The following is a 14,817-nucleotide window of genomic DNA, read 5'->3' as shown; positions in this document are numbered from 1 at the left end:
CAGGGAAACAGCTGTTTCTGCCTTTGATTCAATAATTAAGTTTCCTGAAACCTAGCCCCACTGCACTGCGCAAGGGTGCTCGCCTTCACATTTGGCACCTGAAATTGAGGGCAGAGAGGGTGAGGAAGCTGGCTGCCACAGTACATTGTGTTCAAGAACGTTCCAGTGAAGATTCTGCTTTTCTTTGTTTGCTTACACAGGAATGTATGTCATACATACATCCAAGTTTCCTTTGCAAACCATTGAAAAACCTCATAGAGTAACTGCAATACTAACCAAATCAGATTAAATGAAACATTACTATATTCAGTTTTTGTTATTTTAATCGCAATTTTTGATAGATCCTATTAACGATATTAAAATTATCTCAAACCTTACGTTATTTATTTATTTACTTATTTATTTATTTCTGAGACAAAGTCTCTGTCACCCAGGCTGGAGTGCAGTGATGTGGTTTTGGCTCACTGCAACCTCCTCAACCTCCTCCTCCTGAGTTCAATTGATTCTCCTGCCTCAGCCTTCCGAGTAAGCTGGGATTACAGGTGCCTACCACCACACCCAGCTCATTTTTAGTAGAGACAGGGTTTCGCCATGTTGGCCATGCTGGTCTCAAACTCCTGACCTCAAGTGATCTGCCCACCTCGGCCTCCCAAAGTGCTGGGATTACAGGCGTGAGCCACCACACCTGGCCTTAAACCTCACATTATTCCATTCTGGTTGCAGCCTTGCAAGGACTATTTAATTATCTTTTTTCTAGGAATAGGGTGTTGGATTAACCCTCATACCAACCAGTTCTGAAATAAAAAAGGGAACAAACCATCTGGTCAGGGCGTCAGGAAGGTTGGGAACTTACAGATGCCCAAGATAGTGCCGAGTTTCTCTGGCCTCCTGTGTTCTCACCAGAGGGCAGACTGAATCCTAGATTTAGTCCTTGTTAAATGAGAAATGTATTCCAAATAGATCTTTAAAAAATATAAATTTTTAATTCTTTGGTTCATCCAGCTTCTGCCTACATCATGGGCACAGAGTATTGATGAAAATACTTTATCTCTTATTAATTAAATTATTAAAATATTTATTAAATTTATTGATGAAAATGTATTATTTTCATCCCTTATTTGTTAAATAACTTGGGTGATATCTGAGAATGGAAGACTAAAATCAAATCCTCCTCACTGTTTGCCTTGAAATAAGAAAGCTCTTCAGCACTGGTTTTCAAAACAGATTTATTGGTCTGGTTAATGACATACCTCTAAGATCTGCTCGGTGAAAGATTTCCATTACATTTATCAAAATGCAATAAAGAGTGAAAAGAGCTTTTTATCACTTTGCCTGTCTTCTACATATCAAATTATGAGACTCCTGAATGTTAATTAGTTTGTGGCCCTCTGTGAGTAATAAATAAGCCTGGGTTTGCTAAGAATGTGCATCATTCACTTTGTAATGATTTAGAAGAGACACCATTCAGTTGTAGTTGGATATTAAAGTCAATTATGAAGTTTTAAAATTATTTCAATTTTTTAAGAAATAAGTTTCTTCTTTTTTCACTGTTTCCTGCAGTCACCTTAGTATCTATTTACTTAATACAACTTTCACTTATTTCACATAAAATCTTTTTAATGAAAAGTCTATAGATAATAACTTTAATGGAAAGCTATAGATGATAACTTGCCAAGACTGCCTTTTTATAAATAATTTCCAATATGAATTCAAGGCATTGCAAAGTTGCTTACTGGTGGATAATGTATTTAGGGATCACATGTGGTTGAGGAGACCTCGAGTGGTCATAATGGTACAGAAACCTTTTGGAAAGGAAAGACCTTAAATCATGAGTTAAGAGTACTGCAGTAAGGACACTGCAAATACAATTTACTGAGCGATTAAAAATTACTGGGAATTTGAGTTGGCAGGTCCTTGTGATTATGAGATACAACACACTTAAATGTTGTCCTTCATTGAATGATGGAGATGGCAGCTTAATGAGGGGCTGTTGTCTAGGAATGTCGCCCTCACTGGACACAAACCACATTTAGCCAAGAGGCTTCTTCCATGTTTTGAGTGTGCATTTTCTTCCTCTATTTGTTACTACAGCTTTGAGGATACTTGTATTTTTTTAATCATTGAAATGTACTGTTTCATAACCATACAATTCATCTTTGTTTGCCGTAGATGCAACCAAACAGCTTTCCGTGGCAGTCCCCTTTACCATGCAGCAATAGCCTCCCTGCAACCTGCACGACCGGCCAGAGTAAGGTGGCAGCCTGGTTACAGGACTCGGAAGAGATGGACAGGTGTGCAGAAGGTTAGTTCTTGCCCAGTGTGGCCTGAGAGTAAGCCAAAACCAAACAAGAAACAAAACCTAAAGAGGTGAATTATGAGTGCTACATCTTTTACCCTGATTGCCTTGATCGTCTTGACCTTTCCTTGCTCTTTCTTCCCCTTGTTCTTATTTTTATGCACCAGCTCTTTCTCTCTGCCATGACTCGGGCTCCTTACCTGCCAGTTCTCTTGCACCCTCACAGCAGTTGAATCTGGTTCTTGCCTTTCCCCTGACTTCTACCCACTTCAGCCGTCTCTCCTTGTCTTTTCACCAGTTCCTTCTGGCTTCTTTAGCTCCTGGATCCTGGGGCAGTCACACAGAGGAGTAACTCCCAAGGAGGAGCCTACTCTGCCCACGGCCCCAGAATCACTGCTCTGTCGTCCTCACTAGGTCACTTCTGCAGCTGCCTTCTCTGCTGCTGTGTCTTGCCCACAGAGCAGGTGTATGTTTCCTGACAACTCGGCAATAAATGGCAAAGTTGTAAAATGCTGCATCTTATATCCACAGTTACCTGTTAGTGTGCTCCACTATGGATCAGTGATTCAATATTCTGAACCAATACCTGCTTCCCTCATACTGCCATCTCTGAGTGTCTTCATCTCTTCTTACCTTCACCTTCCTCGTAATTAGCCAGAGCACAATGGTTCAAGCTTGATCTACAGACCATTTCCATTCTATGAGACAGTTTTCATTTACCTTCAAAACTGAGAAAAACAAGGGCAACGTAGACGGTGTTTAATAAGGCTCAATTAGTTTATTTTTAGACGATCCTAAGATGATATTGGGCCTATTTTTTCAAATTATTTTTTCTTATAAAATTATAATATAAGTAGATATCAGATCACTTTTTTGTGTTCTCACTTAAAAAAATTAAAATTTGGTAATCTATGTTAGTCCTCCAACCAAAAGAATTTTTTCTTATTCTAGCAGCATGTGGACTCGAAGTATGCAGCATTTTTTGTCATTTTTATCAGCCTTCTGAGATACTCACATCCCAGACTTTATGTGAAAGTATGATTTCCTCTCTTTCTTATTGTAAATAATAGAAGTGACAAAGAATGATGTAGCATGGTCCAGGTGAAGGCTGTAGCAGGGTGATGAGACATAGCACAATAAGTATTTCTTAGAGACCATTTCTGGCTTTCATAGAACTTTCTCATCTACCATCTCAGTAAGCAGGTAGGAGAGCTAAATACTACTATCACCATTTGACAGATAAGGAAACTACAACTGAAAAATCTAAATTGATGTCTCCTTACACTTAGTTTTGAGTCCTAGGCCTTAAATTGAATTATTCACAAAGTTCTGTTTTCATTCTGTTAGAAAAAGGGTGGATATAATTTAGATGGTTTTCAGCCCCAATTCCAGATTTCTATGTTTATATAGCACCATTTATATAGAATAATCACAATTATTAGGGAGTATGAGTGTAATATTTCCTGGATAGAAAGCTCAAAATGAAATTTTTAGCAACTGACCACAAAAATAAGAAAAGTAACTCAATATTCTTTTCTTTTTTTTTGAGACGGAGTCTTGCTCTATTGCATAGACTGGAGTGCAATGGTGCCATCTCGGCTCACTGCAACCTCCGCCTCTCTGGTTCAAGAGATTCTTCTGCCTCAGCCTTCCGAGTAGCTGGGATTACAGGCACCCACCGTCATGCCTGGCTAATTTTTTGTATTTTTGTAGAGACGGGGTTTCACCATGTTGGCCAGGCTGGTCTTGAACTCCTGACCTCAGGTGATCCTCCCACCTCTGCCTCCCAAAGTGCTGAGATTACAGGCATGAGCCACTGCACCCAGCCCAATATTCTTGACTGTGTTTAATTTCACATATTAAAGGTCAGGGTTTTTTTAAAGAGTGATATTTTATTATATAGATTTTTAAATATTCTCTTGTTCTAAATGCACCAAAAAATTTAAAAGAAAACTAAAAGTCATTTCTTCATTCTAAATGTTAATTCAGACAGAATGAGTTGATGTCCAGGTGATGATGATGTTGCTGGACCAGTGAATGCACTTTGAAAATCTGATTTGTTTAATATAATATCTCTAAGAAATTTTAAAGTCATTCATTTCAACATTGTTAGTGAGCTAAATTATAGAAAATATGTTTAACTGATTCTGTATTCCATCCTATTTTTCTGAACTTGATTTTAACGCTACCCAAATTCCAGATAACCATCTTCTAAAGCACGTTAGGGGAGCAGGTAGACAAGCTCCTAACAATGAAACCACAGGACTGCTGAAGTTCACTTGAGTGTGCTTCCCATGTGGCAAAAGCTATCAGAGCAGAAAAGGGATCACATACAATGTGACTGAGAGTTTCATGGTTTCTGCACTAATAGCTGTTAACTTGTAAGAGTGAGCTTTGAAATATAATCAATGGTTTTTGGTTCTGCACCAGAAAAGGGTCTGTTTTGTTTCACCTGCCAATATGTTCATCATATAAACATGGATCTGCCTACTCATATTTGCCATAATTTGCATTGACCCTTTTATTACCATCACAATCGCTCCCTACCCAATTTTAACATATTTTTATTTCTGATTTCTTATTAGATCTTGCACATTGCCAGTCAAACCTTGTGGAACTTAGCAAACTCCTGCAAAATTTGGAAATACTTCAGAGAACTCAGTCAGCACCTAACTTTACTGACATGCAGGTATACATATTCCTGCTGGTGGTGGAAGGACTTAGGATATTAATTTATAATCTTTATTGGGTTGTTCTATGAATATATAAGGTAACATTTAAAGATAAATAACTACAATACAGACATTCATTTATATTCTGGAGCTATTTTTAATATTTTTGAATCTCAGTGTCAGTGTGTTAATTAAGATGATTATTTTAAAACATTTTACATTTAAATACACACTAACCAGAAGAAATACATTCAGTATCTGAATTATTCTTCCATGTTTGTGTCCTATTAGAAATGGTAGCTTTGAAGATATGCTTTAGATACTCTCAGAATTATTACTATCTTTTCATATAGAAAACAAAGCTAGAGATTTCTAATCCTGTATTCATGTTGTTTATCAGAAAAATATATTTTATAATTAAGTTCTTATTTCTGCTTTTTAATGCCCACTATGTGTCTGATATGCCTTTCTCTCCTGGCTGGTTTGCTTATAGGCTCTAACAATGATCCTTTAGTAACTTGCTGTGCTCTTGTCTATGCCTGTATCATCTGTGTGAACTTAATAATACTTTGTTGCTTTTAACTATTTGTGCAATGTAGGCTAACTGTGTAGATATTTCAAAGAAAGACAAGCGGGTCACAAGACGATGGAGAACAAAAAGTGTCAGCAAAGATACAAAAATACAACTGCAGGTACAGATTTTACTTTTCCTTCATTCATGTTTCTACATACTTTTAAAGTACTAGTCTTTATACATCCGTTTATGGGTGTTAGATTGAAAGGGCAACTTAACTGCTTTAAAGCCAGCACGTTTCAAACTGTTACATTATCTAAAATAGTGGGAAATCTCTATATTTTTCTTACTCTGGCATAAGTGAGAAGGATTTAAAAGAAAGGTTAAAACTATACAATATGTGTTCAAAATGGCATTTTTATTCTCAATTATAGCCTTTGAACCATTAAAATATATTTTAGCAAAAAGTTACCTTAAAAATCTAGATTAAAAATCTAGTGCATTATAATGAACACTCATTTAAAAATATTAGATTTTAAAAGGGGCTTTTACGTGTCAGCTTTGTCCAAATGTTTTCTATCAAGAAAAAGTGTAGGAGGTTCAATAGATTAGAAATCAACAAACCCAGATTCTAGTCTAATCACTGTGATTTTCTGACAGTATAATTTCGTACATTTCTGTTAAATTTCCTGAGCTTTTGTTTGCTCCTGGGTAAAGTGATAGAGTTTATTTAATAAGCTCTGAATTCTCTTTCAACTCTAAAATTCTATGATCCTACAAAAATAGATATTATTTGGCTTTCAACAATCACCTTAAAATCTGAACTAAATTCTTAATAGCTTGTAATAAATGTACTTGAAATTTATTTGAAATAAATTATGTATTTGAAATGAGTAACATTTTTAAAGTAAGATCCTTTTATATTATTGTGTTGCAGTGATTCAAAATATGGTAGATTATGTCATAAACGATATTACTTTCAGATCTTTAAACTAGAATCTCCATTATCATCATCCTAAATGCATATTATAAATGGCCCTTGTCCTGTACAATCAAGATTAGACTTTATGATTTGGCTTTTTAAAATTACACTACAAATAAATTTATATTCTAATACAAAGGTTGAAAGAAGTACTTTTCAGAATTCTTCATTCCCTTCTGAATAATTAACAAAATAATTCTTCTCTAATTTTGACTTCATTAATAACATTCTTCATATTACGATTCTGACTGTGTAAATAACAAACTGTTGCTTTGCTTGCTAATCTGATGTATTTGAAAATAAATTTTCATAAGCACTAATACCCATTGGTTTTTTTATTTAGAACGTCTACATTCAATGAACACAACTTTCTGTGTTCCTTTGCTCAGTACATTTCTGTATGTTTTCCCTTCTGTTCATAAAATTAATACTGTGGGGACAGATGTGCCAAGTGATTTCACAAGAAAATTACTCAAAATTGCTTTTGGCAGTTTTATTGGTTTTGAACTTGTGAGAGTCTAGTTTTGTTTGTTTGTTTAAGCATGGTGTCTGAATCAAAGCCAAGAAAAAGAATCATTTTTATAAGGAAAAGAATCATTCCTCTAAATAAAATAATTGAAGAAGGCCTGCATCACAAGAAAGAACACATACATTTGTTAATAGATATTGTTTTAATCTTTTGTCTGTAGTGTATGCTATTGACCACATTCTTGTTCAGAGCTGTTGTCTTGGACAGGCTGTTTCTCAGTGAGTTGTAGTGCAATGTTCCAGCCACCTTGCTGCATCTAGGAGCTCCACTGGAGACCCTGAAATCACTCTTTTTTTTTTTTTTTCTGAAGGACACAGAATGCAACTGGGAGTATACCACCTAGCCTCTTAGCCTGTGGTTTTACATAGAAAAGTTACGAAGATTTTTTTGAGTCATCAGGAGAAAATGTCCAAAAAGCTAGAAAATATTCATTCATACTCCCGCCACATCTTTGGGTGGTTCATTTGTTTTTAAATTTTTATTTATGACATTTCACCTTGTTGTGATTTTGCTAAGGGTAATAAAATGGCCTTTGTAATTCTAGTTTAGTTATTTTTGAGTGAAATTGAAATCATCTCTCCCTCAAAGACACTCAAAGACAACTGCCTTTTCGAAGTGGGAGATTTAGTTCCAATTCCAAGAAGAAATAAATAGACAGTAAAGTGTTGATCATTCCCAGAGAAACTCCACTTCCACCTGGACTAAAACAAAAGGTATTTTAAGGGGAACACAGCAGAACTTGGTGCTATCCATGGACCTTTTCTGCTTGCCCAAACCAACAGGTCTTGCAGGAGCCTCAGGATACTCATTCTCTACTACTGGGAAGTTTCTCCAAGATTCTTCAAAATTCACACTTGGCTAGGGAATCATAAGTTCATCTAGGATGAGTATGACGACATGAAAATCTTTACTCAGTATTTTGCCTAGAGAGAGGCATAGCATCTAATTTTACTCTAGCGGATTAAAGATACCCACCACTTTCTCCTACCTCATACCCAGCTTTTTCCCTTCCTGTTTTAAATGTTTTGATCATCAGAATTCTATCTAATGAGTCCAAGTATTTGTTTTGAGTCAATGATCATCTCACCACTTGAACCACTGTCGCTGATGTTGCAGCCAATATGAGAGGCTCTCAAGCGGTGAGAGCTCATTTTCTGTCCCCTCTCTTCTTCGTCACTAAGTACAACAGCCATTGTGAAGGTGCCCAGACCGTCCAGTGGTAGTGGTTGTGGTATTGTTGCTGCTGTTGTTGTTATCAACGTTGTGTTAGTGAACTTTGTATTCAGTATTCCATAGTAGTTGTCATTTTGAAAAAAATTATAAAATAGATCATTAAAAAAATTGACCGCAAGAAAGTAAAAATGAAAAACATGTTATACTGGATGTTTGATTGCTTATTCTTGTGTAGGTTAGATTGTGCTATTGATTTAAGTGAGAAGGTTAAATTCTAGACTGGTATGGCCATGTTTCTACTGGAAACTATTGGGTAGTTGGCCTCAGAAATCCACATTGTATAACTCATGAAGTCAGCATTTGTCCAAGAGGGTTCTGTGGAGATTACCTTTTAGAAAAAGGATTTCTTCTTGCCTCCTAAACTTCAAACTTTCCGGTTCGAATAAAAATCTCAGTACCATTATGCAGTAACAATTTGGCTGTGTTTTAAATGAAGTAAGAGGAAGGCAAGAAGGAAATGATTTTGAAAGAAAGAGCTGTTAGATCTCCTGTGTTGCTGATAATTTGAATTAAATACTAGATCCCTGGATGTTGAAGGGAATGAGGAATAGTAGAAAGTACATAGTAGCAGACAGATGATCTTATGTTGCTCCTGTGTAGCTGTCCTGCATCTCATAGATGCTCAAATTACACTGAAGGGTGAAAATAAGTTCTTCCCCGTTTTACTATATTAAGTAGAAAGGATTTTGTCTAGAAAATTTTTTTTGTGGAAAACAGATTATGTGTGTATGTATGTATGACAAACATATACATATATGTATGCAGAAGATTTATGAAGATGGAAAATAAATAAGATTGTAATTTTGGAACTTTTTTGAAGATTTAGAGGTAGAAAAATTTTAAATATTTTTCTGACATCCCAAAAAAACTAAAGCAGTCCTACTGGTTCTTCAATTTGGGCTGTTAGGAGATTCTAAGAAAGTATATCTTAATTATTTGGAAATAAAATTATTGCTCATGGCTGGGCAAGGTGGCTCATGCCTGTAATCCCAGCATGTCAGGAAGCTAAGGTGGGAGGGTCACTTGACGCCAGGAGTTCAAGGCTGCGATGAGCCATGATCATGCCACAGCACTCCAGCCTGGGCAACAGAGTGAGACCCTATCTCAAAAAAGAAAAAAAAATATTGCTCACAACCTTGAGGTGTCAGGGTCTGTCAGATGGAGGCAAAGTTGAATGATTAGAAGGAAAATATCATCATCCCTTAATCCCATCCACCAAGAGGAAGAAAACAAAATGAAAGAAAGCTGTAGGATTCTTCTACCGGTTTGTGCATAGGTGCACATTACTGAATGAAAACTGTGCTTTCAGATTTTCCTAGTTGATTTTTATAGGCATTGTCCTTACCCACTGAGGAACTTAAGTTTTCTTTTCTGATCTTATGGGGTCTGGCATCTTCCTTGGAAAATTCTTAGACTTGAAAATCCCAGCACTCTTACTGATGTTGAGTCCCAGATACTGAGCTGTATAATAGGAGATTAAGTAGGAAGTTGAAGAACTCTCATACCCTTCACTTAACTTTTTTTCTTCCAGTAAGAAATTAAAAAAAAAAATTCTGTCTGGCCATTTGGAGGCTCTCATTACAACCTGTTCATTTTAGCCTTCCCACATTATTTAATCAGTTTTTCCTGAACTTACTTTTTCCTTGCTACCATTTATTGAATACCTTTTGACTTCATATAACATGATATCATATGAATAAAACAGTATGCATATTTATTTTACCTTAAAATTGCAGGCTGTCCATCAGTTTATAACTCCATCTCTTTTGGGGTGTGGGTTATAGTCAGCAAATAGAATTCAGGTGTTTGAGTAATGAGAATGATGAACATTTCTCATAGTATGAATGCCCCTGTGAGCTCTTTTCGATGCTGATTTAAGAAAAGTCGACTTCAGTTAAAAACTCTCCCTCTCCTTGTCTGATTATCTTTCATCCTCCCATTTTCCATCCTTTCCTCCCCCGTCCTGTGTTTCCTCCCCTCTTCTCTTCTCCCATTCACTGTCAGGAAGGGCCACCTGCGAAGGGCCAGTTCAGCACAACTCGGCGCCGGCAGAGGCTAGCGGCAGCAGTGGCTACAACAGTGAGTGGATTTCAATCTCAAGTGGAAGTTTAATAAGAATGAGAACCTGTGTACAAGGGTGACCCCCCTGTCCTGATGGTGCCACTGGTGTGTGATGGCATCACCTGTAGCCCAATCATGGCAGCATAGCTTTCGCATGTTCTCTGGCTGTCTTTGCATGGCAGGAGTCGAACACGGGTATTCCTTTTTATAATGGAGAACTATTATATAATCTAGTTCTTTTACTATACGTGAAGACATAATTTAAGTCAAATTTGCAAAATTGAGTACAGTGCCCCATGATGTGAGCTTTCCTTAAATTATATATTTTTCTTTTTTACCATACTGATATTGGAACTTTTGCTAACTGATTTCTCTTTTCCTAAGAAAAGTCATGTTACTACAGACATAAATTGTGCTTTTTTTTGTAGCAGTGTGACTATTTGAAAAGGATGTGAGAATAAAGAAATGAGAGGGTAAGAAAAGGTGAATTTTGCTGTCATCTCTAAATTGGCTACCCAAGTTACACTTAGCAAGGGAAAATTGTTTTCTGAAAAGAATATTGACATGAAAATTAGAAACTGTAGTGTGGAAATAACAAAAAAAGACAGTTTTATGGTATTTAAACCTGTATCTAGAGATTTTTTTTTTCTAAGAGAAAATAGAATGGATATAAGGAGAGTAGAGAACATATCGAGGTAGATAAGGCAAATGGATAGTGAATGACTTGTCTACAGAACATAAAATAGAGTATCAAAACACAAGAACTCCTTGCTGGATAAAAGCCAATTATAATATTTGTTTAATCACGAGCACCTATGAACTTCTTAAAATATAGATTACTGAGTTCATAGCAATCATAGATGTTAGTTTTTGGCTATTAGATAATATTTCCTTAATTTACAACAGTCTTGCTGTCACTAAGGGTGGAATGTATTTTAAGACTAGAATTGCTGAAAAAGTATGAGAAAGTTTTGGCTACATTACAGGAGAGTGGATGCTGGTATGAGGATTGGTGGCTTTCTACTTTATGATTAATAATTGGCTTTTGCCTTATATCTGGGTGTTTAGCTAGACTGAGAAACAAATTTGCTTTTGATTATGAAATGAACCAGTGACTTGGAATTTATTAGGGAACTGACTCTTAAACTCACAGTTTTGTAAACATTTGAACAAACAAATTATCGAAATAGCTTTCACGATCCATGTATATCTTATGCATGTATTCAAATGCAGATGTATAAATCCCGTGACACTGATGTGGTAACAGATTCTGACAACAGATGCACATATAATCAGTTAAATATTATTAAAGGTAATTTTTCCATTTATAAAATTAAGAAATACACATGGTTATTAGAGAGAGAACAACTACTTAGTATGGAAAGGAACAGTCCATCATTTTATGAAAACACTGTTTTCTTAAGCAATATACATCTAAGATGGCATGCAGAGAAGTGATTCTGTCTCTTCTGTGTTCATTTTTTAAATTGCAGATACATACAGTGAATATAATAAAACTGAGATTAGTACCTATTTGAATAGAATGGGTTTATATTTTTAAAATTGGGAGCAGAAGAGAAAAAGCCTTTAAAAGAAGAAATCATTAATGCCCACCTCCCAGGGTAGCTGTGACTATAGAAGTTACGAGAAAAACTTAGCGGCATGTAGTAAGAAAGCTACTGGCAACATTTAATAAGGTATTCAGGAATAACTAGGGGGACTGGCTACTCCAGGATCTATAGCTTTGTTTACATACCAAAATGCAGCAACATCTAGCAGATGTTTCAGAAATTTATTCTTGATGACTCTTAGCACTAGCATTCAGAATAGCCAACTCACAGCAGCAGCCAGACCCAACAGAACAGGAGACTGGAAAAAGAGAAATATACTGGCTCTTCCCCATGGCAGAACACTGAGGATCCCAATGCAGTCAGTACCCTCAAAGAATCCCTGTACACATAGTGCAGAATAGCAACAGCAGGAGACTTTTCCCACTGGCTTGATGAGTCCTGTAAGCATAGTATCTATCATAGACCTACTGTGTAGACTTTCATGTCTACCATTGCTGAATTTCACTGTCAGCAACTCCATTGTCAACTTATTTCACTTTTGACTTCTTCATGGACAGGAGTAAAGAGCATCTCCTAATGTCCCCATTCCAAACTTCAGTTCTTGCTACCAGAATATTCTAGGATCGGGCTTCCCTCCTTTCACAGGACTTCAAGAAAGCCTTGTATTTGTTTCCTGCACAAGGTAGAAAGGCCCAAATTGAGTGTTGAGGGTTCTCAGGTATAAACATGGAGAGCTGTAGGCAGCTCCCACTGCAACCATCACTGACAGAGAAACCAGTTACCACTTAGTTTTTGAATCCCATAATACCCAAATTGATGAATAAAAAGCTGAGTAAATAAGTCCCCAGTCTGAACAGATATTTAATTAGGGTTAGATTAATACATCCCAATTTGTATTCTCAATTTCATTTCATGAAGTCCTCAATTAAAATGGCCCATTCACATACCTCTTTTTAACAAAAGAAAGTATACCAATATATAAACATTTTCAGTCAGAAGTATATGCAAATTAGTTCTCAATTTCCCAGGGAACCATCTGATTGCAATTTGAATGGAACATTCAAGTCTCTTTCCCTATGGGTAATATGCAAAACCACTTTTACTGTTTTAATAGCCAATTTAAGTTTCCATTATGTTCAAAATATAAATTTGTAACTTACGTTTTTATTCTCAGCATCTGACCCCAACATTTAATAGAGAAATAATAATTTATCTCAGAGACAAGTCTGGGTCCTTCCTGGACTCCCTGGATTTTCACTGCATAATGGCCTCCTATACAAGCTTCTCACCAACTCTCATGCCCCCATTCCTCACCTGCTTGAGGAAGAGACTCCTCTTCCAAGCCATGTGAGTCCTTGGAATGTTGAGGGCACTTGAACACAGATAAAATCCTTTTCCATGATTCTCAACGTATTACCAAAGACCCGCATTTATTTTTTTTAATGCTGTTCTAGTTCCTTTTATCAGAAAACTGTATCATTAATTCTGAAAACTCCCAGATCTACCTATATTTTCCACTCACAGTCTCTCCCCATGACATCCTAATCTCCAGCAACTTTTCCATGCAGTCTCTGTCCCTCAGTGGGCTGACTGCTCTTTCTAGATTGAGCATCACCACAGTTAGGGTCAGAACTTCCTTTCTCTATCTTCTGACATTCTGCCACATAAATACCATTCCTTTGTAGGTATCCTAAAAGGTCCTCAGTCCTTGTTATTATTAAGTTATCTGGACAGGATTCCAGCAGAGTATTGAACCCCAGCACTCCATTTTCTTAAATGGCTTATTGGCCACTTCTGGGTCTCAAATCTAGAATAGCCAGAAAATTTCAGCCTGATAATATCGATAAACAAGCTGTTTAACAATCATCTCCCAGGCCAGTGTAGCCAAGTTCTCCAAAGAAGATGAGGTAGGGTTCCTTTGATAACTCCAGATACCAAATGCTTCAAATAACATATATTAACATGCTTAGCTTAGCTGAATTTGGGGGGAAAGCTTCATGCTCACTTTCTTCACCAGTAAGTCCTGGATATCTTTTAAGAGAAATAAATCCCTGCCAGGACAGTGCTGCCTCAGAAGGACGCTCTGTCTCAACTGCCCTCAACCTGCAGCTCACGCCAGATATTTTGGTTCTTTCCATCTCTTCCATCTGTCCTCTAAATCCTCGGAGAAAAAGTGCCCTCTTCTCCTTCCCCCTTTCTCTCATCAAAAATGTTAGGAAGTTTAAAGCAAAAACCAAAAAATTAAAAAAGAACAGGTCCTGGCATACATATCCATCAGAAGGTAATGATTCCTTCCTCCCACAGCACATTCCCTGTTAGCCAGGGGGTGTGAATTATCCTATCAGTTACACAAAATTTCAACTTGTGGTGGAGTCTAAGAGTCTGGTTCTTGAAGACAATTGAATGCACCTCTTCGCAGTAAGAATTAGGGAGAAGTTGTTTGTGATCTGATTTGCAGGAAGAATTGGTATTTTCCTTTTCCAGGAATGTTTGGCTGACATTTGTAATGTTCAGGTAAAGCCTTCTTAAAGGGGAGGAAAAGGTGCTTTGCCTCCACCCATCAGGAGCCTAGTCCATATCCAGCCTGGGCAAGGAAGTACCTCTAGCCATGTGGAAAAATCTATAGTAATATGACTTTTTCTACTTACTGCTTCTCAGTATTGGCCGGTTCATGAGCCATGTGCATATATGTAATAGAGTTGTGTGTAACATACAAAGGTAAACCACAGTAATTTATATAATACATATTTCATTTACTAATATAAATTTTAATAAGTCAATTTCCAAAATAAGTGTGAGTCTCTTTAAGCCATTACTGTATTTCCTGTTAAGCCTGATTTGTTTTTTATTTAATGGCTAGAGTAAGTGAATCTTCCAGTATATGCATCTCTTGAATTTTCACAGGTTTAGTAAGATCCTGCTCCAGGCTCAGATAGTCCAGACTGTAAGAGAAGGTCAG

At 36.7% G+C, this 14,817-nt stretch overlaps 1 protein-coding gene across 8 annotated transcripts in view; it reads left to right on the top strand.

The window, feature by feature from the left end:
- The window catches only part of OSBPL6 (oxysterol binding protein like 6), a 237,049-nt gene that overhangs the window by 176,460 nt on the left and 45,772 nt on the right, over positions 1-14,817 (top strand). For 4 of the 8 annotated variants that reach the window (XM_058440763.1, XM_058440769.1, XM_032755283.2 and 1 more), the window contains 4 exons: positions 2,170-2,302; positions 4,882-4,985; positions 5,568-5,660; positions 10,231-10,305. In XM_058440763.1, coding sequence (XP_058296746.1) covers positions 2,170-2,302; positions 4,882-4,985; positions 5,568-5,660; positions 10,231-10,305 — 405 coding nt within the window. The remainder of the gene's footprint in view (positions 1-2,169; positions 2,303-4,881; positions 4,986-5,567; positions 5,661-10,230; positions 10,306-14,817) is intronic. The other 4 variants (XM_058440774.1, XM_058440764.1, XM_058440778.1 and 1 more) reach the window with 2 other exon arrangements.

The sequence above is a fragment of the Hylobates moloch genome, unplaced genomic scaffold (assembly GCF_009828535.3).
Source record: "Hylobates moloch isolate HMO894 unplaced genomic scaffold, HMol_V3 SCAFFOLD_1, whole genome shotgun sequence".
Lineage (NCBI taxonomy): Eukaryota > Metazoa > Chordata > Mammalia > Primates > Hylobatidae > Hylobates > Hylobates moloch.
The sequence above is the reverse complement of the archived record's forward strand: the minus strand, read 5'-3'. Positions and strand labels throughout refer to the sequence as shown.